At 46.7% G+C, this 23,151-nt stretch overlaps 2 protein-coding genes across 26 annotated transcripts in view; both read left to right on the top strand.

Annotated features, from left to right (window-relative positions):
• Positions 1–11,416, top strand: part of LOC110568866 (ATP-binding cassette sub-family C member 11-like) — a 92,457-nt gene extending 81,041 nt beyond the window's left edge. For 16 of the 25 annotated variants that reach the window (XR_010344812.1, XR_010344810.1, XR_010344809.1 and 13 more), the window contains 5 exons: positions 3,329–3,407; positions 4,083–4,196; positions 6,047–6,211; positions 6,341–6,655; positions 8,855–9,890. Coding sequence is in view for 2 of the 25 variants with exons in the window: in XM_064383013.1 (XP_064239083.1) it covers positions 3,329–3,407; positions 4,083–4,196; positions 6,047–6,211; positions 6,341–6,349 (367 nt within the window). In the remaining 23 variants the exon portion in view is untranslated. Of the gene's footprint in view, positions 1–3,328; positions 3,693–4,082; positions 4,197–5,701; positions 5,745–6,046; positions 6,212–6,340; positions 6,788–8,854; positions 9,891–10,559 lie in introns of those variants that run through there. The other 9 variants (XR_010344806.1, XR_010344805.1, XR_010344807.1 and 6 more) reach the window with 9 other exon arrangements.
• Positions 11,417–13,549: 2,133 nt separating this feature from the next.
• Positions 13,550–23,151, top strand: part of ABCC12 (ATP binding cassette subfamily C member 12) — a 73,743-nt gene continuing 64,141 nt past the window's right edge. Inside the window, 4 exon segments of the mRNA XM_064382927.1 lie at positions 13,550–13,564; positions 13,732–13,911; positions 15,301–15,497; positions 20,179–20,334. Of these exon segments, the coding sequence (XP_064238997.1) occupies positions 13,550–13,564; positions 13,732–13,911; positions 15,301–15,497; positions 20,179–20,334 (548 nt within the window).

Raw genomic sequence — 23,151 nt, 5'->3', positions numbered from 1 at the left:
AGGAGGGTCTTAACTGAGCCCCAGAGCTTCATTCATTTCATGAATTCCTTCATTCATCCTTCCGCCCATTTAACTTGCCTTTTCTGAGCCTCTGCCTGTTCTGGACACTCGGCTAGGGACTGGAGCCAGTTTAATGAATGTACATTTCCCCTGTTCCCCCACCAGGAGCTCACAGTGTGGGTGGGGAAGGTGGTTTTGTAGAGGGGTAAGACCCAATAAGTCACAGTATGAAGAGGTAATTGCTAGATCAGAGATAATGAACAAAGTGCTAAAGGAGCTATCAGTGAGATGAGTCACTGCCTGAGTGAATCCAGAAAGGCTTCCCAGAGGAAGGGACATTTGATCAGGGTCTTGAAAGCTAAGTAGGAGCTTCCCTTGCAGAAATAGGAGAGAAAACTCTTTCCAAGGAGAGGGAACAATATGTGTGCAAACACAGGGTTTCAAAGTGACTGGGTTGTGAGGTGGGCATGGTAGTTCATACCTGTAATCCCAGCACTTTGGGAGGCCAAGGCAGGCGGATCACTTGAGGCCAGGAGTTTGAGAACAGCCTGGCCAACAGGACAAAATCCCGTCTGTACTAACAATACAAAAATTAGCCGAGCTTTGTGGCTCATGCCTATAGTCCCAGCTACTAGGGCTGCTGAGGCATGAGAATCGTTTGAGCCCGGGAGGCCGAGTTTGCAGTGAGCCGAGATTGCACCACTGTACTCCGGAATGGGCGACTGCAGGAAACGCTGTCTCAAAACAAACAAACAAGCAAGCAAACAAACAAAAAAAGGTTATGTTAGGGGAATGATAAGACATTTAGTGCTAGATTTCTATGTTACAGTAGAATGTGGCCAAATCTACTGTGTGTTGGTATAACTAGTAGAAATATGAACTTAATGTTTATTGATCACTTACGTGTGCCAACCAAATGCTTTAACACACTGTGTAATTTAACTGTCCCAGCAAACCTGTGAGGCTCTCTCATTCCCATTTTACAGATGAAGTCACAGAACATAGAGAGAAAGAGGACTTGTTGAAGGACACACAAAGAAATGGTGAAGATGACCTATAACCCTAGGTGGGCTAAACCCATAACTTGCGATATTCCCCCCACCTCTTCCTACAGGAAGAAATGTGGACTTGAAATCCTACCTTAAGGCTCTATACCTTTAAGCCTCCGACTACGTCTGAGTGTCTTTGATTCTAGCCTGGCTCTCATTCTGGCTCATGGTTTGACCTTGAACAAGCCATTTAAAACTGATAAGAAAGGGGTATACCCACTCATGGAGGAGAACACGTCAGATAGCACATCCGTGAATGTGCTCTGGAGATGCCAAGTGTCGTGCAAATAAGACCTGCCTCTTCCTTAGTACACTTTAGCCCTACACACAGGATGTGTGTGGCTGACGCAACTGGGGAAGGGTAAAGCAGAGGTTGACAGCTTTCACTCAGGGCTGCATGCTGCAAAGCAGAGAAGTGTCTATAGTGCTGCCTGTTCCAAATGCAGGTGTAAAGCTTACTGGGTGTAAAGTCCAGATAGATCCCCTCTCTTATATCAGTTACCTGGGTGTTAGAATTCTTCTCACTGCAAGAAACAGAAAAGCCAGCCCCCGACAATGAGCTACCACTTCACACCTCCTAGAATGGCAGTAACAATAAGAAAAAGAAAAGTATTGACAAGGATCTGGAAAAATTGAAGCTCGCATGCATTGCCAGTGGGGACGTAAAATTGTGCATGGAAAGCAATTTGACATTTCTTCAAAAAGGTAAACAGAAATTAGCTGGGCATGGTGGTCTGTGCCTGTGATTCCAGCCACTCAGGAGACAGGTGGGAGGCTTGCTTGAACCCAAGTGGTCAAGGCTGTAGTGAGCTGTGTTTGTACCACTGTACTCGGGCCTGGGCAACAGAGTGAGACCCTGTCTCAAAAAAAAAAAAAAAAAACCTAGAATTACCATGTAATCCAGGAATTTCACTTCTAGTTATATATCCCAAAGGTTGAAAGCAGAGACTTCAACCGATACGTGTCCATGAGTGTTTAGAGCGGCCCTACTCACAGTAACCAATAGGCGGAAACAAGCCATATGTCCATAAACAGATGAATGGAAAAACAAAATGTGGTATATACATACAATGGAATATTATGCAGCTCTAAAAAGGAGGGAAACGATACATGCTACAACATGGATGGACGCTAAGTGAAAGAAGCCAGACAGAAGGACAAGTCCTGCAATTCCACTTAGATGAGGTGCTGGATTAGGCAAATCCACGTAGATGGAAAGTAGAATAGAAGTTACCAGGGGCTGGTGGGGAGGGGAAAGAAGAGACCGTTTAATGGATATAGAGTTTTTGTTGGGGATAATGAAAACGTTTTGTTTTGTTTTGTTTTGAGATGGAGTCTCACTTTGTCACCCAGGCTGGAGTGCAGTGGCACCATCTTGGCTCACTGCAACCTCTGCTTCCTGGGTTTAAGTGATTCTCCTGTCTCAGCCTCCTATCACCATACCTAGCTAATTTTTGTAGTTTTAGTAGAGACGGGTTTTCACTATGTTGGCCAGGCTGATCTCAAACTCCTGACCTCACGTGTTCCACCCACCTCTGCCTCCCAAAGTGCTGGAATTACAGGCATGAGCCACCGTGCCTGGCAGGATGATGAGAAATGTTTGGATATAAATGATGGTAATGTGACATCACTAATATACTTAATGCTGCTGAATCGTACACTTTTAAGTGATTAAAATGATAAATATTATGTACATTCTATCACAAAATAAAAACCCAAATGGCTTAAGCAAAAGTAGCCTTTAATGACTCATGCATGATATTGGGGAGGCCAAGGCTGAATTCCAGGGCCTGGTTTTCCCCTAGCATTGCCTTGCTTTATTTTTAACTCCACATGAGGGCCCTGGGGGGCTCCATGTATCCCACTCCTGTGGCAGGATGGTTGCAATCTCTCTATAAGTCTCTTCTCCCATAGTAGCAGATACACTCTGATTGGTTATTTTCCCACCCTGAGCTAAGCACTGTGGCCAGGGATCCCTGTATGTCGATTGACTTATCCTTGATTCCTTCACTCCATCTGGAGTGGATGGTGGAGCCCGCCCTGGAACACATGGGCAGGGGGACTGGAGAGGAGGTGCCCCCTAAACAAACCGTGAGGCTGCTGACTGCAGAAGGAACAAGTGCTGGGGAGGTGCAGGAAATCGCCACTCACAATGGTTCCAAGCATTTCTCTAAACCCCATAATCCAGTTCTAACATTCTTGGTCATTCCTGGGCATATAAATGAGTGTTCAAAGGCGAGGTGAGGTCGTCAAACACTTGTCTTTCTCTCATATGGCAGATTCAACCTCGATCCCTTTGACTGTCACACCGACCAGCAGATCTGGGATGCCTTGGAGAGGACGTTCCTGATCAACACTGTAAGTAGCTCCAAGGCCCGAGTCTTGGTCTCAGTCTGCATCGCCCATGGGGGGCTGCTCCTTTGGGGCTCCCCTCACGTGGTGTTCCAGCTGCTGTTGCTTCGGGTCATGGAGGCATCATCTCATGGAGATGAGATGACTTGGCATTCCTAAGTCAAGGCTGATGGCACTCAGACACCAACCGTGTGCCAGACACTGTTCTGGGCTCAGGGGCACAGCAAAGGCAAGGCAGATGAGGTCCTTGTCCTCCTGGTACTTACCTTCAATGGGAGGCAAAGGCAACAGGTAAGTGCAGGAGACACTTTCAATTACTGGTGAGGGCTGTATAGGTAGCAGTGAGACCCATAGAAACGTCGGTGTGGGAGCAGCTCCTTTCAATTGGGTGGCCAGGCAAGGTCTCTTTAAACAGGTGACAGCTGAGCTGAGACCAAGTACTGAGGGGCAGCCGGTGACAGATCTTTTGAGAGGACATTCCGGGCACAGGAGCTAGCGTATGCAAAGGCCCAGAGATGAGAGTGAGCCAGGCACAGTTAAGGAGCAAGAAGACAGAAGCTGGAGCGTAGAGAGAGGAGGGCCCCTCGAGTGTAGCCAGAACAGTGGGACACTGACGAGGTCAGGTTGGGTCTCCTCCATGGTGGCTTCCAGGTTACGTTGTCTCTTCTTCCCATATCACAGATCTCAAAGTTCCCCAAAAAGCTGCATACGGATGTGGTGGAAAACGGTGGAAACTTCTCTGTGGGGCAGAGGCAGCTGCTCTGCATCCCTCGGGCTCTGCTTCGCAACTCCAAGGTGAGGCCGCCACTACTGCATGGCCAGGGGAAGCCACAGACGAGGGAAGCCACACGGCTCCTCCCACCACTTACAGAGGGACACTGGGCTCTGGGCTGTATGTTTTGTCAACAACAACAAAATCCAAAGGGCCTACTCATTTCACTGAGTGCCGTTTCACACGCGTTTGTGGTGTGGGTGAGGCATGGTAGGTGAGATTCACAGCCTGGGCTGCCTGATAGCCGGATTCCTCACACCTGAGCTGAAATGGTGGTCAACTCAACCAGATGATGATTCTCTTTTCCCAGAAAAAGACAACACATTAGACACTTGTTGATTTTTTAACTGCCTGCTGCACACTCTTTTAAAAGCTTAGATGCAGGAAATCCCTTTTATCTTTATTGGTATTGGGAATTGGATGACAGATGGGGATCCAGGGCAAAATTGCATATGTTAAAGTATATATTACTTTAAGTTCTGGGATACATGTGCAGAATGTGCAGGTTTGTTACACAGGTATACATGTGCCATGGTGGTTTGCTGCACCTGTCAACCCATCATCTAAGTTTCAAGACCCACATGCATTAGATATTTGTCCTAACGCTCTCTCTCCCTCCCCTAGCCTCCCACTGCCCGACAGGCCCCATTGTGTGATGTTCCCCTCCCTGTGTCCATGTGTTCTCATTGTTCAACTCCCACTTGTGAGTGAGAACATGCAGCATTTGGTTTTCTGTTCCTGTGTTAGTTTGCTGAGAATGATGGCTTCCAGCTTCTTCCATGTCCCTGAGAAGGACACAAACTCATTCTTTTTTATGGCTGCAAAATTGCATATTTAAAAAAGTTTGGTGGAACAGTGTTTCTAGAAGTTTTCTAGATATTTTGTCCATAATTTCAGGTGTTTGAGTACGTGGAATAGCCTGGGGCAAAACTTCTCCTATGTAGGTGAGGCAAGACACACGTGCACACACATACTTATGCATGCATGCATACACCCCTCCTCCGTACTCTCACATGTACACACACACACACACATACACACACCCATCATGGGTAATGAATGATAAATCCAAGAACTATTGGTGCCAACTGTCAGAACTGTGGGAAAAGAGCTCAGTGGGACCCAAAGCATGGGGAAAGTTTCAGAGGAGTTAGGACTTTCCCCCTCTTCTTAGGAGATATGAACAACAGAATTGGTAACGTGCATGGACTGCTTTCTTCACTTCACACTTCCTTATTTCAATTACGTAGCCATTTGGTGCTGCAATGCCTTCCTCTGTATTGCTTCCCAAATTTGAGTCACTACTTTATGATTTTTGTCATCTGTGGGTACCACCTACCCTGTGATTTACTAATGATGCTCCCTTTTCAAAAACAACCTCATCCCGAGCAGCACCATTTGTGAAATCACACTTTCGGTGCAAGGTACAGTTTCCACATGCGTATTGTTAATGAAATAAATACAAAAATGTTAAACTAAATAGAGTGTTTATCCACATGCTGGAGAAACTGTCTCCTGTGCCTCCCAGGTGTGTGCCTGCCCCCTGCTTGGAGAACACTGCTCTACTTAAGGTCAGTGTGAAAGTTGTTCATGAAACAAGAAGTTGCCACCGGGCCATTTTCATTTCCGAGAACTTAATTCTCTGGCCACTAAAATGGAGTCAGCTCCTGGCTGAGACCTATCGTTTTTTAAATAACCTAATAGATACCGAGCAATCAGAGTGGGCTTTGCTCTGTACACAATTCTCCCATTTTCCAGCTAAGGAAATGGAGACCTGGAGAGGAAGGGCCCTGTAAATTATCGGTAGAACCAGGGCTAGACCCAGGTCTCTGGGGCCCAAAGTGGATGCCTTCACCCGTTTTGTATTCATCAGATCATCCTCATCGATGAAGCCACAGCTTCCATTGACATGGAGACTGACACCCTGATCCAGCGCACAATCCGCGAAGCCTTCCAGGGCTGCACTGTGCTAGTCATTGCCCACCGTGTCACCACCATGCTGAACTGTGACCGCATCCTGGTCATGGGGAATGGGAAGGTGAGGGCTGCGTCCCTGGGCTGGTGGGAGGATGGGTGCTCAGGCTGCCACCCCGGATGCCTTTGAGTCCTCCAAGCACACAGGCTCAGCTGTATCCCGATCCTCCTCTCGCCTTTCTCCACCCTCCAGGTGGTGTAGTTTGATCGGCCGGAGGTCCTGCAGAACAAGCCTGGGTCGTTTTTTGCAGCCCTCCTTGCCACAGCCACTGCTCACTGAGATCAGGAGACATGGAGACTTCATGGAGGCTGGTGGCTGAGCTCAGAGTTTCACCTACGTGCCGCTTTGAGGCCTGTAGTCTGTGACCTTGTCATCTGGAGACGAGAACGTCCCCTGAAGCAGGCTGAATGTGGGGGGTTGGTGGATGAAAACTCTGGAACAGACTACTCGATGGGGGTCAAAACGTTAGAACCCCAGCACCGTTGAGACACGGGATCCAGTGATCACGTGGGTCTTCTTTTAACTTATATGTTGAATAATTTTATAATAAGGTAAAAGCTTATAGTTTGCTGTTCTGTGTTAGAAGTGTTTCAAATGCTGTATTGACTTTGTAAAAAAATAAAACCAAGGGAAAAATCACTCTTCTTTCTATCTATCTATCTATCTTTCTCTTTCTTTTATTTTCCGTTTTTTTTTTTTTTTTTTTTTTTTTTTTTTAAGAGACAGGGTCTTGCTGTGTTGCCCAGGCTGGAGTGCAATGGTGCGATCTTGGCTCACTGCTCCACCTCCCAGCTTCAAGCAATTCTCCTGCCTCAGGGTCCTGAGTAGCTGGGATTACAGGCATGTACCACCAAGCCCAGCTAATTTTTCTATATTTAGTAGAGATGGAGTTTCACCATATTGGCCAGGCTGGTCTCAAACTCCTGACTTCAGGTGATCCACCCACCTCGACCTCCTAAAGTGCTAGGGTTACAGGCATGAGCCACCGCTCCTGGCCATCTTCATTCTACTTTCTGTGTTAGTTAGTACTTGTTCCGTTGCAAGGAACAGAGACTCCCTCAAACTGACTTCTGCAAATAAAACAGTTTTTTGTTCTTGTAACAGAAAGGTACAGAAGAAGTCTGGGGCTAGGTGCCAGAATGAAAGGATGCCTGTCTTCTTGCCTCAGTGATTCCATGGTGAAATCTCACTGGGCCAGCGTAGGTCGTGTGCTAGGCTGTTGGCATACTGTGATTTGCCAGGCCTGAGCCACATGCCCATACTTGGGCCTGGGGATGGGATCTGCTGCCCTGAATTACGTGGACTGAGAATAGAAGAGGTGGTTTTGCCAAAGTAAAATTGAGATGCTTTTACTACCTGAAGGAAGAATGGATGTGGATGCTGGCCAGGCCCCCAGACAGCAGCTGTCTACTATGATTGTTTACTGAGGAGCAGCATAACTTAGAACATAGGCCAACTGAAAATAATTTGTTTTCTCTCTTTCTTGTTCTCACTCCCCCACCCTTCACATGTGGTTGTAGATATATAAATGGAAAAGGCAGTCATTGTCAACTTACTTCTGGGGAGACCTGGGTGTTGGGGGAAATATGTTTGAAAGTATTTTCCTTTTTATTCCAGATTAGGAAGTCTGATTTTCCAGAAATCCCATAAGAAATCAATTTAGTAAACGCGTGTTTCTCTTGCTTGCATTCTGTGGGTGCTGGGTATGAAATGTTGTCCCTGCCCTAAGGGAATTTGGAATCTCATGAGGGTCAGTAAACAGTAAAACTAAACAAGTAAACAGGCGGTTCCAGAATGCGGTGGCCTGAGGCTAGAGGCAGGAACAGGGTGCAGAGGGAGAGGCAGCCTCCGGGGGCTTCCTGGAGGCAGCGTGGGCACAGTTTGCTGAGACCTGAGCACTGAGCAAACATTTACTCTGTCGAAGGGGACTGGGGCAAGAAAGAATGTTCGAGGCAGAGAGAACAGCAAACAAATCCCTGCGGGAATGAACTACCACAGGGGCTGATGCAATCCCTGGACCCAACAGAGGGAAATCTTCTGCTTCCTAGAAGCAGCAAGTGGCACCTGCTGCTTCTAGGGCGTTTCTCTTTCTTTGAAGATCCTTTCCTCTGTTATTCCTTTCCCCACTGGTCCTGGCTTTTTTTCCTTTTTGGGCCCTGAAGCGTCCCTGGGAACCCCATGCACTACCAACCTGTCACAGCTCAGCAGCGTCACAGGGCTGCTCATTTGCAATGGAGGGTGACTCTCCTTCCCCTGCCTGCCCCTTCCCAGAGTTGCTGTGGGACACTGCCCGCCTCACAGGTGAGGGAGCGCTCCACACACTGGGATGTCCCCGTCACACTCCACGCAAGGTCCCTCCCCAGGCCAGATGCAGGTGCCACCTTTTCCTTGAGTGGCCCACAGATGGTAGCCTCATCCCAAAAATGCAGGGTAGGTCCCACCGGGCTTCAGAGCTGGCGGGATCCACGGAGAGAATTTGCCAGAAAAGTGTTGAATCCTGGAGTCAGAGGACAGGAAATAGAGCCCATTTCCACTCAGTGTGCAGGGCTCCATCTCATCTGCACCCGTCCCCACCTCCAGCAGCAAAAAATGAGAACCATTGGCTCTGAACAGCAATAAAGCAGAATTTTTTGAAAAATACCATTAGTTTTTTAAACAATGTTAAATATATATTTTTTGAGACAGAGTTTCTCTCTTGTTGCCTAGGCTGGAGTGCAGTGGAACGATCTTGGCTCATTACAACCTCCACCTCCCCAGTTCAAGTGATTCTCCTGCCTCAACCTCCTGAGTAGCTGGGATTACAGGTGCCGCCACCACACCAGGCTAATTTTTGAATTTTTAGTAGAGATGGGGTTTCACCATGTTGGCCAGGCTGGTCTCGAACTCCTGGCCTCAGGTGGTCTGTCTGCCTCAGCCTCCCAAAGTGCTGGGATTACAGGTGTGAGCCACCACGCCCAGCCAGAACCTCACTTTGATATAGAGACCCCGCAGAACCTCAAAGCTGGGAAAATTCCATTTCCCATCGAGCGCCAATTTCCCCTTGCCACAGAGCACCACGGCAGGTATTCGGGCACACAGACTCCCGATTTACGCATGTATAGTTATTTACAAGGGATGTGCTGGGTGGACATATGTTGGAGCTCCGACAACGGTAACCCGATATATGGCACCTTGGCAGGCTGAGTACTTTGAACTGATGGAGTTTGGATGACCTAAGCAGCCTCAGAAGCAAGTTCTCCCTGACCTCCTCCTGCCTTCCTGCACCCCTTGTGCCCCTCTTTCTCCCCTGAGGTGAGTCATAGAAAACAGAAGTCTCCCTCCCCAAGGTGGGTCATAGAAACGCTTCCCCCAAAGCCACCTATGAAACCTATAAATATCACTCAAACCTTCCCCTAACCTTCTGTGCAGGAGCTGGCCGTAAAGAAATTCTCTGACCAATCTTGTCTGAGACTAGGTCCTAAGACCCTCATTCCAGAGGGGTCGTGCCCATACCTAGAAGGAAGGAATGCTGCACAGAGAGGCCAAGGAGAATCTGGACAGACAGGCCCTGTTGGGCCCCCACCACCACCTCGGTCCATTCCCAGTTCATCAGACCTTTCTGTCCAATTGCATTTCTGCACTGCTGTCCACTCTTACTGAGTTTAAGCATAAAAATGGGCAGTTGTCCCTGAGCCTTTTGGTGTTCATTTCTGAAGACTCACACGTCATGTTAAACTTCGATGAAATAAAATTGTTATGCTTTCGTTTTGTTAGTCTGTCTTTTGTTACAGGAGTGTCAGCCGTGACCCTTATGACTGGCGAGGAAAAGTCTCGCACTTTTTCTTCCTACACATGTATATCACTGTATACAATTTGTATACACCATTTTGTACACAATATAGATTTTTTTAAAAGACTGGTCTCACTCTTATCAATCAGGCCTGAATGCAGTGGCATGATCACAGCTCACTACAGGCTTGACTTCCTAGACTCAGGTAATACTCCCACCTCAGCCTCCCAAGTAGCTAGGACCACAGACACATGCTACTGAGCCCGACTAATTTTGCATTTTCAGTAGCGATGGGGGTTGCCATGTTGCCTAGGCTTGTCTCCAATGCCTGGGCCCAAGTGATCCACTTGCCTCGGCCTCCCAGTGTTGGGATTATAGGCCTGAGCCACTGTACCCAGCCAAAATGGAATTTTTAAAGGAAGAGGAAAACTATGGAAAGGATTTCTAATTTTTGCTTTCTGTATTCCAATGAATTCTCTTGCCTCATCCCCAGGCATGTGTATACCCAGGCTGGGCCTCAGTTCCCTGACCGTGGGTGAGTCCACGCTCTGCCTGGAACAGGAGCTTGTCTGGCCTTTTCTAAGGACTTCCTTGGATACAGACCAGTCCCTCTCCATCATTTTCCACTCTGTTTCCCACTAGGTCAGCCAATACTGTCTGTCTGGGTGGAAATCCGTCTCTGCCCGGCCTTTCATGGAGACAGAGGAAAACTGATCAGCATTCTTCCCCCATGAACTTGTAGCACTCGACTCTGTTTGGAAGATTGCGGAAGCGAGTCTTTGCTGTGTTTGTGAGACCCCCGGGGTTTTTGGGAAGATTAAGTGATAAAGAGGATAAAGAATTTTGTGATACACAAGGGGCTCCAGAAATGTCAAGTTGTATTATTAGCAGTGAGTTGCATTCATGAAGGGAGGAATGGAGGAAAATTAAATGGGACACTTTGGACACGCGTAAGGAAACTGCTGTCGGTCTAGCTCATTCCTCAGGCCGAGGAGCCTTCCTGGGAGGACCCGTTTTCCTACACAGCTGCTCACAGCCCCTCTCCATTTCCACTTCCCTTCAGGTGGGAAGGGAACTCAGGTCCGGCCAAGGCGGTGAATTTCCATCTCCAGGAAGCGGCGGAGCAGGAAAGCAGCCAGCAGGGGGCGGCATTGCGCAGGACAGGAGCAGACAGAGGCCAATTGCTCTTAAAATCCACGTGCGTGAGGCGGGGAGGGTCCTGTAAGGTGTCTAACGCTTAAAACGGAATCACATTTGTTTATTTCTGCATTTAGAGAGTTTGCTCCCTCCCAGCCGGCTCGCTGAGCGCTGTGGAACCTTTTGGCTCGGCTCACCTGAGATCAGGCACGTGTTCTGTGCGAGGCGCAGAAGGGACCCCAAGAATCAAACCTGCGCTCGGGGTGTGCAGGGCTCCAAGTGTGACTCACGGGGAACTTCGCTATGCAAGGGCCAGCTGCTAGTGCTGGTCTCAGACCCCGTTTCATTCAATTCAAGACAAAGTGAGCTCAACTTGCCCTTTCCTTTTCCGTTAAATGAAAGGGGGATGAAAGAATGAGATTTTCTGTTTAGAAGATTGGGTTCCCCTCTCTCCCCTCTCCTGATCCCAAAGTTGCTTCCCCATTGCAGGAACACAGCTGGGAAATTCGATGCATTCTCCCAGGCAGGAGCCTGGAGTGAGACTCAGGAGACCTAGGTGCTGGTCTCAGTCATGGACTGGCTTCTGTTCCTTGGGCTTCTCATCTGTAGAATGGAGGTCGGAGCGAGGATTTTCTCCTTCTCTTCTACAAGGATGTGCTGTGACAGCCAGGGAAAGGCTGGCCATGCGAGTTGTGCTCCGACTGTCACCGAAGAGCCAGACCAGGCCACAGTTCATCCTGGGAGGGGGCAGAGCCCTTTAATGTGGGCACAGGGCATGTTCTCTCGCGAGAGTTCCCTCTCAGTTGTGGTGGGAGCAGCAGTTGAATGAGGCAGTTGGAGAGGAAGACTCCAGGCGAGTGGGACAAGAGAAGCTGAACCTGAGGTCTTCGGGGAGAAGGAGGCCAAGGTGTCGTGGCCAGCAGGTGCCAGGCTCTGAACCCCATGACTGCTGACCTTCCTCCCCTCCTTCTCATCCTCAGCCCAGGTAAAGCTTCACTTCAGCCCAGAAAAAGCTTCTCCCTGTAGCAATTACTGGCCACCATTTAGTCCCAAGGGCTCTTGTCTCTCATCCTTAGGACAGACTGTGGAGGTGACACCACTGAAAGGGGCTGCCTGAGCAGGAGGCAGCAGGGACGAGGCTTCCAGAGGATAGAGAGCCCCTCTTCCATTTTTGGGATTATAAAAGATTTTCTGTTATCGTAAAAGATAAAGCAGAAATGCCAAGACACGATCTCAAAATCTATGATATACAAAAGCCTACATTGAATAAATTAAGTCGTTTCCCACACGTGTGCAAACACATATACAGGGTACATTCACAATTTATGCCATTTATACCCCCTAGAAAGACCTGGAATTCGTGAAGCATTACTGTGGTTCTCATATGAGGTTTTCATCTTTCTTTAATATATCTATATTTTTTGCTTTTAAATATGAGTTTCCTGGGAGTGTAGATTCGAGTCGCCCTGAACCCAGGTTCCCCATCCTTCTTTGATCATGTCAGAATGTGTCTGTAACTGGATGGATGGCCTCGTTTGGAGATGCCATCACAGGCCACTGTTTTAGGCCCTCTAGGGATGAGGGGACTTGAGCAAAAGCACCCCCACTTCCCTTCCTGCACCCCCAGCTTGGTGCTGTCCCCATGCACATGCTTCCCTCTGCCACCTCTCTGCCTCCCCCTCCCTCCTGAGCCCAGTCCCTCATCACTCACAGGGCCTTCTGGTCTGGCTGCTGCAGATGCCAGGTACCTGGGGGCAGACAGGAGAGGTGCGGTGCAGGCAGGGCCTGGGAGAGCTCCCCAGTATCTCCTCTGTGCTGGATGCTGGCCAGGCCCTGGAGGAAGGGGCTGTGGGAGCTGGGGAGACCATCGGCTATTGATAACTTTGGTGGCTTTCAATTAAGAATGGATTTATTAAGAAAGAAGTAGGGCCATAGTCTCTTACCTGGGACAAATTTTATGACTAAATAAATGTGTGCCCGCTTTTGGTTGATGGAGGGATTCCCATGATGAGCACCAAGGAAGACTGAGAGTCCGATTTTCAAACACAAAGTTGTTAATTCTCTGGGCTAGATGGGGGCAGAAATGGAGTATAACAGAGCAAAGTGGGCAGGTGTGGAAAATGTTTCTTCTGGAGATGACTTCCTGACATCTTTTGTTCTCTCTCCTGTGGCAGAGACAAGGATAGAGAAAAGGCCTCAGGAAACACCATAAGGAAACAGCAACGCAATAATAAACGTTACGTGACCCTGAATCCCAGAATCAGAGACGGTAAGGAGTGGTGGGGATTGTGGCCAACTGAAGCATGTGTGCCCTGCCCAGGGGCGACCGCCACTGCTAAAAGTGAGCATATTATAATCACAGTAGCATACAGAGCTCCTGACTTTTTGATAAAAGCCAGAAGCCAGTGTTATTTTTTTAAATGTAGTAGCTCCTCATTTTTAAATGTTTTCCACAAGTCGGAAAAAAAATGTTTAAACTCTGCAGGCTGTATAAGATGGACCTGCAAGTTGTGCGTGGTCCACGGGTTGTGTCCTGTGCTCTGAACAGAGCCCTTCCTGCTTCTGCCTGTCCAGTCTGTTGAGGTTAGGTTAGGAACCCCCTGCCTGCTAGCAGAGGGGTGCACCAGCAACGTTTTGGCATCTGCCAACACTCAGATGCTCTGTGTGGAAAATACAGTGCCAAGAACAGAGCCCCGATGGCTGCGGGGACCCTGGCCCGGTCGGCATCGCCTCCTCCCAGTTCTCATCAGCTGTGCACCCCTCAGACCCCGTCCCATTAGCGCCAGCAAGCAGATTTCTCACCCCAGGCAGCTCCTCACTCCTGGCAGAGGATGGCATGACAGACGGGGATAGAGACGTTAGCCAAAGCAGGCTTCCCGATTAAAAAAAAATCTCATTTTCCCCCCAGGGCTGCCAAATTTAGCAAAGTGCCATTCCAGCTGCAGTGCTTCCAAGCCGCCTCAGATCATCGTAACTTCACATTCCCCGGGGAACACTCAAGGAAATGACCTTCTCGCACCTATTTCCTATGCAGTCTGATCACTCAAACTTGGCCAGGGAGGCCTGGCCTCCAGTGTTTGGCATCTGAGACTCAGGACCCCTTAAGATAAGCTGATGACATCTTGCTCCCAGGATCCCTCACCATGAGAAAAGGGAGCCACAAATAGGAGTTAGAGGTAAGGGTTCTCCACTGACAGTGAGCTCCACCCTCTCAAAGGGGATGGGAAAGATCAGCAACTGGGTGGCCGGGAGTGAGTTGTAGCAAATGACAACGACCTTCCAACATCAGAGAGCACATGAAGAGGACATCAGCAGAGGCTGCGTGGCTCCTGAGAGCAGACAGGTGTTGCGGCAAAATTGCATTTAGTTCCACAGAAGGAAAAGAAATCATCCCCTCGAGGGCTATTTGTTTAGAAAATGCTTACCTTTTTATTTTGTAACGATTTCAAGCTTACAGAAAAGTAACAAGAATAATGCTAAGAGATCCCAACTACCCTTCCCTGAGATTTGCAGTGACATTTTTGCCACATTTACTTTGACATTAACATCAAAATCAGGAAATTTATCTCTGATAAAATATTACTGCAGAATCTGTAGTCCGTATTTAAATGTCTCCAATGTTTCAGTACCGTTCCTTTAAAAATTTCATTTACTTATTTTTGTTTTTTTAGAGCAGAAGTGAAAATTTATCAAAAATTTTAGAGCAGGAATGAAAGAAAATAAAGTACACTTGGAAGAGGGTCAGGCAGGTAACTTGAAAGGTCGAGTGCACGGTTTGACCTTTGACTTGGGCCAACAATGTTCTTTACAGCAAATTTATTTTCTCCCAGCCCAGCATCCAGTCCAGGCTTGTGCGTTGCCTCTAGCTGTCACGTTTCTTCTGTGTCCTTTAATCTGGGATGTTTCCTCACCTTTCTGTCTTTTGTGCTGTTGATGTATTTGAAGCACTTTTTCTGTAGAAAGCTCCTTTGGGTTGGTCTGGTATTTTCTCAAGACTAGATGCAGGGTATGCATTTCCTGCAGGAATGCTGCATGCCGGCCGTCTTGAGAAGTGACTGGGGTCTGTCACCAAAGAGTGTTGAGGCACGATCTGGAGGGCCAGAGAAAAGCTCTCCGTGAGAGGCTGGTTTGCCATGTCTTGGATTCTGTGATTCTCCCCCAAATAATTTCAGTTGGGTTTCAGAGCTTGCTGTGAGCTCTTCCTTCTTCATCAGGTAATCTGCTTTCCTACCTCTGCTTTGCTCAGGTTACCAAGGGCAGGGCAGTGGCCCAGCGGCCACTGGGAGGCCACGGGTGGTTGATCAGGGACCGCAGCTTGACTGTCCGCTGTGCCCAGCAGTTGCAGAATGGATGGACATGCGGTAGGAAGACCGTGCCCACAGGCTATGCTCGGGTCCAGGCTTCTCTGCTTCTCTTCCTGCATCCGATCCAGACCGGGGCTGGGTTGTGTTCACGCAGGGAGCCAAGGACCCAAGCAAGAATGAGAGGCCAATTTTTAAACTTCTCAGCCCCAGCATCTCTGCAGTGGACAGCCTCCTTCTGTCTCCTGAAGCAAATGCAGAGAAGCCAGCAGGGGGCTTTTCTGAGTGGAGGGTAGAGAAAACTCTGAAGGGCTTTTTGGTAAACACACTGATGGAAGTCTTGTGGAAAAGGATCCAGGAAAGTTTTGAATCTGAAGCCCTTCACAGTCATGCCCAGTTTTGTCTCGACTCTTAGCCAAGACCAGTGCATAGAGCATCACTCTGCAGGCACCACACACAAAGCCAGACTCAGCCAAAAACCTCTGTTTGGGCTTTCCCTGAAACCTTCTAGCCTCACCTCTCCGAAAAGTCCTCCCTACCCCCTTCCTCCTCCCAGACCGTACTGACATCTACCCTCTCAGAACTTCTGTAGCACGGGCCTGCGTTACTCAGTGACACTGAGCACAGACAGCCTATTTTCAGACTTTATATTCTTAAAATTATGACCAGATATTACAGCAACGTGGGAATATCCCCAAGTAACTTCCAGATCTTGTTTTCCCACCCCTAGAGGTAACCATCATCTTGAATTTGCTGGAGAGTGTCCCCATTCATTTTGTAAAAATAAGCTTTATTTTTTAAGGATGGTTTCCGTTTACAAAAAAATTGCAAAGATAGCACAGAGTTCTCCAGTACCCCACATCCAGCTACCCTTGCTATTAACATCTCATGTCAGTATGGTATATGTGTTATAATTAATGCACAATATTGATACATTGTTAACTAATATATATGCTTTATTAGATTTCCTTCATTTTATCTAACATCCTTCTTCTGTTCCAGAATCTCATTCGAGATGCTCCTTCACAGGTAGCTGTCAGGTCTCGTTAGGCACCTCTTGGCTGTGTCACTGTCTCAGGCGCTCCCAGTCTTTGATGACCTTGACAGTTTTGAGGAGTATCCGCCAGGTTTTTTGTAGACTGTCCCTCAAGTGGGATTCGTCTGATGTTTTTGTCATGATTAGACCGGGGTTATGGGGTTTTGGGAGGAGGATCTCAGAGGTAAAGTGCCCTTCTTGTCACATCCGATGAAGGGTACAAGTTATCAACGGGACTTATCACTGCTGATATTGACCTTGATTACCTGGCTGAGGCGATGTGTGCCAGGCTTCTCTACTGTAAAGTTGCTGGTTTTTTTTCCTTTTCCATATGGTACTGTACTCTTGGAAGCATCGTATTCTAGTTGATTAAGTTGTTTCTCACAGGGCTGTGGCTTGACAACTCTGATACTGCTATACATGTACACTTAATTGAACAGTTATGTAAACACATGGTGGATGGTGAGAGCCAGGCTTCTCACTTTTAAAGTTGAAGCTTACAGATAAGCCAGGGGAAGAGGCTGGAATTATGATAATTATGGTAATGGATTCAAGTTGGAGAGCCAGCGTGAACTCACTGTTAGCTTAAAATAGATACAGACGGTTACATATAGAACTATTTATAGATATGTGTTTGTGCCCTAGTTAATATGCATACATATATTTCCTTGCTTTGTCAGCTGAGAGGGCCTAGACGCAACAACACCCCAATAACAGATTTACCTAATGCCCAGATCTTGGTTCTAATACGATTCTCTAATAGAAGGAATTTCAAGTACTTGGAGAAATGAAATTTTACTACCAATACAGTCATTAGTAAATAAAATATATTATCTATTACAAGTACATGAATTGTGTATTGTATATTTTGTAAGTGTGTGAGCTTACAAATGGTATCAGAGCGTATGTATTTTTCTGCAGTTTTTTCTTGCTCTCAATTTATCATATGAGATATACACATAGTTTGATATGTAGACTTAGTTTATTCATTTTTACTATTTAATAGTAATATGCCATACTCATACTATACAGTTTGTTCATCTATTTGCCTATTCATGGATGTTTAAGATATTGTAAACAGAGCCACTGTAAGTATTCCTGCAGAGGGGTCACAGAATTTTGTATGAGATTCCATCCTCTGTGGATCGTTTCCTTGTGTTTTCCTAGATTGAACTTCAGTGTTGACACCAGTATGAGAGGAGAGAGGCTAGCAGAGGCAGGGGGAAATTTGGAGGAGAATGGAAGACAGCCTGCAAAGTTAGTGGCCACTCTGTATCTGACCTCTTGAACACACAGGATTTCTCCAGGGCTTATATATAATTAAGAAGGATAATTGCTGCCTATGTTAGGAAGACAATCTTCAACTGTGGGGATCGCTCCAGCGTTGAGACCACTCGGTGTCCCCGCCATAATGGAGCTTGAGCCCGGACATGTTTCTCACCCCCTGGAGGCAGTCGAGACCAGTGAAAGAGAGATTTAATAGAAGTTTGAGTTTGCAGAAGCCTATTTCTGGTCCACTGACCTAAAAGGCTGGGTGAAGGCTGTGTGGTTTTACTAGGCATTGTTTCTTGAAGTACCTGCTCTGGGCTAGTTTTATGACTTTGTTTACCCTCTATTGATGGGTCCCATGCTTGTTCCTGTGACTGCTATTTGCAAAGTTAATGGGTCTATCGCCTCTCTGATGACTTGCATAGATCATTAACATTTTAACTATAGGTTTCCTCACCCTGATAATGAGACCCACCTCCGTGACTTGATTGTACCTATTATGTGACTTGATTGTACCCATTGTGTGTTTTCCGCTGCCTAAGCTTGTAGCCGGATGGCTCTCTCTTCCCTTTATTAAGATAATGGCATCTGTTCTGATAATTGAGATGGGACTAAGAATGCTTATGTAAATGAGGTGGGGCAAAGAATGTTCCTGTAAAATGAGGTAGAAAAAGATATATATACTAATTCTGTGTACAATAAAGTCGCTGGTTTTAGGGCCAGCCCTCCAGACTCCAGCTGTCCTGTCTTTTCTTTTCTTCCGCGCACTCTCTCTTCCAGGTATTGGGACCCTCTTGCAGGTCGAGAGACCCCGGCAGACGTGCCGCTCTCACCGGCCCCCGACATTCAACTTGACCAGATAACGTCAAATTGCTTTACGAATTAGTTGTACAATTCATATTCCCACCAGGAGGGCTTAAGAGCTGCAGTGCTCCATACATATGCCAAGACTTGTCATTTTTAGACTTTTAAATAATGCCTATTTGAAGAATGAGGAATGGCTATTACTGTGATTGTTAGTTTTCATTCATATTTTTCTGATGCTCAGAGATTTGGCATATTTTGGTGTTTATTTGGATCATTTGTCAGTTGCCTTTTGCTGGTTTCTCTAATTGTTCTTCTGTTATTAATATATTGAGAATTCTTAATAAATTCTGCATACTAGTTCTTTACAGCTAAGTGGGTCATGTCTGTACCAGTGTGTTGTTTCCCTTACAAATTATGTCTTCTGATTAAGGGACATCTAGAATTTCAATGTACTAGAATTTATCAAGATTTTGGTTTAAGACTTGTTTTTTTTAATTTGCTTTAAGAAATTCTTTCCTATCATAAGATCATAAATATATATCTCTGTATGTACTTTCTACTGTTAACATGGTATTCCTTTTCACCCTGTTACTTTCAGCTTATTTGTGTCTTTGTATTTGAAATACACATCTGGTACCCAGCATATCATTGGATCTTGTTTTTATATTCAGTCTGACAATCTTTGTTTTTTAATTGAAATCTTTGGTTCATTTATATTTAATGTAATTATTGATATGGTGGGTTTAAGTCTATCGACTTGCTGTTAGTATTTGTCTTCTATTTATTCCTTTTGTTTTTTATTCTTCAGCTCCTTTTTGCCTATCTTTTTTGGGAGGAGGGGGTTAATCTACTATTAATGTTTTATTTTATTTCCTTGGCTGACTTCTTAGCTTTAACCCTTTTAAAAAAGTTTTCTAGGGCTAACACAATGTTATAATTTATACTTCATTATATTTATATCATCCCATACTTTATTTGAAAATAATTATATTTTGCTGTGTGTTACTCTGTGCTTATTTTTTACTTTCTGGAGGGGAGGATCTGCATCTTAGATGTCTCCCATACTTATTATTATTCATTAATTCAACAAATACGTATTAAACATCTACTATGTATCAGGGACTGTGATAGGTATTGGAAATACAGCTGTGAACAAGACAAACATGAAGCCCACAGTTTATTTGGGGAAATGAGAAAGTATGCGGGAAAGTTTTCCTAGAAAAGGAAATGTGAGCAGAAATTGGTCAAGTGAAGAAAGGGATACTAGATGGTTCCAGGTTGTGGCAGCAGTGAATACAAGGACTAAAAAGCAGGAGGAATAAACAGCTTGTCCAGGGAGTAGTAAGATATTCCACATGGGATATCTTACAGGACCTTGTTCAAGAACTTGGAGGCAGATAGTTATTTGAGAGGTGATTATTTATAAACAGATAGCTTATTTGAGAAGTGCCCGTGTGGCCTCAGTGTGACTGCTATGAGCAGAGGGGCCTGATTCTACTAGGCAACATAGCAAATTCCTGAAAACTTAACATTTTGGCTCTCACCAGCTGGCCCCAGCACATCACTGCTCAAAGGGCTAATGAACATAATGAACACAATTCATAGTTTCTGAGTGCGGCTGTGATTGTTACTGTAGATACAAGTTCAAGCCAGAGAGAGCTGGGGCAATGACCCCAATGCTGGGAACACTGAGTGTCTTGTTTGTCTGCAGGTTGGCACCCAACCCGGTAGATAATGTGGGGCTGCTCTCCTTCACCACATTTTCCTGGTTCATGCCGGTGGTGAAGAAAACCTACTGGCAAAAGCTGATTGTGGACACTCTGCCCCTATTGTCAACATATGACTCATCTGACCACAATGTCCAAAGGTACCAGGATTTGCTTGGGTCACTGTATTAGTACAGTTTCATACTGCGATGAAGAAATACCCGAGACTGGAAAATTTATAAAGAAAAAGAGGTTTAATGGATTCACAGTTCCATGTGACTGGGGAGGCCTCATAATCATGGTGGAAGGTAAAGGAGGAGTAAAGGCACGTCTTCCATGGTGGAAGCAAGAGCGCATGTGCAGGGGAACTGCCCTTTATGAAACCATCAGATCTCATGAAGCTTACTACCACGAGAGCAGCACAGGAAAACCTGCCCCCATGATTCAATTACCTCCCATGGGGTCCCTCCCATGACAGGGGGGATTATGGGAGCTATAATTCAAGATGAGATTTGGGTGGGGAGATGGCCAAACCCTATCAGTAACCTCAGCAGAGAAGCCCACCCTAGGGAAGCATCCTGTAAACTCTTGTGTGCTCCCTAGTCGTGTGCTCCACAATTTCCCCAATGTAAAATATGACACCCATGGGTGCTGGTAACTCTTCTCTGAGACTCAGGCTGGACTGCATGAACTTCTTGGCTCGGGTTATGGGGAGGTGGGAATTAGCTGGCATTAGTGAGGAGAGGGGACTCATTGGAGGCCTATGGCCTGAGGCTCAGGACCCTTCTGGCTGGGCTGCAGCTGGTTTGCAGGGGTAATGCATCAGGACAGAGGGGCTGAAATCTCACTTTACTCTGTGCCGGTCAGACTCCACCTGACCAGCATGCAGCTTTAGACATCAGGTGTTGTTTTATTTTAAAAAATCATTATTGGACTTTTATATTACAAAATATATTTAGGTTGATCCTAATCAAACTGCCAATATTTGACAATTTTAACTTTTAAAAATGTAAGTGTTATTTGTCCAACCTAATTCACATTCATTATAAAAATGTGGAAGCAGCGGAAGTTTAAGTAGAAGCATCTCTCCCACGCTGCTGCTCTACTCCCTGGAGGTCAGCACTGTGAAAATGTCAGCGTGGCTCCGTCCAGAATTTTCTTCTCTGGTTAAACACACTCTGGGCTACCATCGTCTTCTTCAGATCAATACCTCTTCTTACTCCCCACTCACAGGTCGTGTTTTATTTTAATGTAAACAAAAATGAAGCATACTACATAACTGTCGATCACATTTCTCTTTTCAGTTAAGAGTTTATAAAGACTTTTCTGTGTTAGGACAAAGACATCAAGTTCATTTTTTCCAGCAGCTGCATTGAACTCTGTGGTTCTGATTACCCATAAAATAGAAAGAATGGAGATGTCCTGGGAGCGTTAGTCATGGCCTCCTAATTGCTTCTAGAATTGTGCTTCTCCTCATCTGTGCCCCGAAGAAATCTCAGCTAGTGGTAAACTCTAAAATCTACCGCCTGAAGAAAGTTGCCAGGGAGCACTGAGGGAAAGGGTCTGGAGTAGCGTCTGTGGCATGCCGGCTCTCCTCCATCTTCTCTGGCTGGTATTCTCCATCTGTTTTTTTTTTTTTTGAGATGGAGTTTCGCTCTTGTTACCCAGGCTGGAGTGCAATGGCGTGATCTCGGCTCACCGCAACCTCTGCCTCCTGGGTTCAGGCAATTCTCCTGCCTCAGCCTCCTGAGTAGCTGGGATTACAGGCACGCGCCACCATGCCCAGGTAATTTTTTGTATTTTTAGTAGAGACGGGGTTTCACCAGATTGACCAGGATGGTCTCGATCTCTTGACCTCGTGATCCACCCGCCTTGGCCTCCCAAAATGCTGGGATTACAGGCGTGAGCCACCGCGCCTGGCTCTCCATCTGTTCTTAATGTTTCCTCCCATCTACCCAGTATCCACTATCCTTGTCTCTCCCATGTTGCGTTATGCTCCTAGCTGACCCCCTCCACTTCAAAGGCTTAAAGACCAAACACACGCTGACTCCCCCAGTAACATGTCCATGTCGGTCTTCAGGCCACGCCCCCCTTCCAGACTCTGAAACTGCATGCCCAGCATCCGATGGGACAACTGCACCTAGATGCCTCATGAGCATCTCCTGTCTAAAGCTGGCCCTATTCTTGATCCAGGGCCCCAACCTGACACTACTCCTCTGCTCTTCTGCTTTTTCTCATCTCCGTCTCTGTAAACTCCATTCACACAGTTGGCCAAGCCAGAAAACTGAGGTCCATTCTCGAACCTCCTTCACCTTTCCTGCCTTATCTCATTCATCAGTAAGCCCTGTTGTCACTCTCTGTCCACTTTTCTTTAATTCCACTGCCACCTCTCACCTGGAGGCTGACAGTCTCCTGCTGTGGTCTCACGCCATCATCCATCACTTTCATAGCAGCCAATTGATCTTTTAGATGTGCGAAATGATCTTGTCACATCGGTTTAAAACGCTGTAATGGCTTCCTTTGCCCTTGGAATGAAGGAAGGCCTTTGAGGTTTTCCCTAGGTCTCGTGAAGTCCCCCAGGGTCCCAAGAGTTTCTGCCTTGCTTTCCACTGTCCCGACAGCCCCTCCCCTTTGCGCACCGCACTCCTGTCTCTCTGGCTTTCTTCCAGATCTTTGAAATGAACAATGTCCTCTCTGTGCTGAGAAGATTTTTCTCTTGACCTCTCTGTTGCTTCTGTCTTCTTATAAGAGCTTATACTGTGGCAGAGATGGGTGATAGGCAGAGGAAAAGAAGGGCTGGCAAGGACCCAGATGCCACACTCATACCAGCTTGTGTCTGGGCATTGCCCTCTGCCCTTCCCAAGTCCCACCTGTTCAGGAAAAGCAGAAAGCAGAGCCAGTGCTGGAAGGCACCACTGCCAGGGAGGAGGGCTGTTCTGAGCACCCTTGCAAGACCGTGCCCAACAGAGCAGCTTCAA

This window comes from Aotus nancymaae, unplaced genomic scaffold, assembly GCF_030222135.1.
Source record: "Aotus nancymaae isolate 86718 unplaced genomic scaffold, 86718_ANA_hifiasm-v0.15.2.pri h1tg000030l, whole genome shotgun sequence".
NCBI classification, from domain to species: domain Eukaryota; kingdom Metazoa; phylum Chordata; class Mammalia; order Primates; family Aotidae; genus Aotus; species Aotus nancymaae.
The sequence above is the reverse complement of the archived record's forward strand: the minus strand, read 5'-3'. Positions and strand labels throughout refer to the sequence as shown.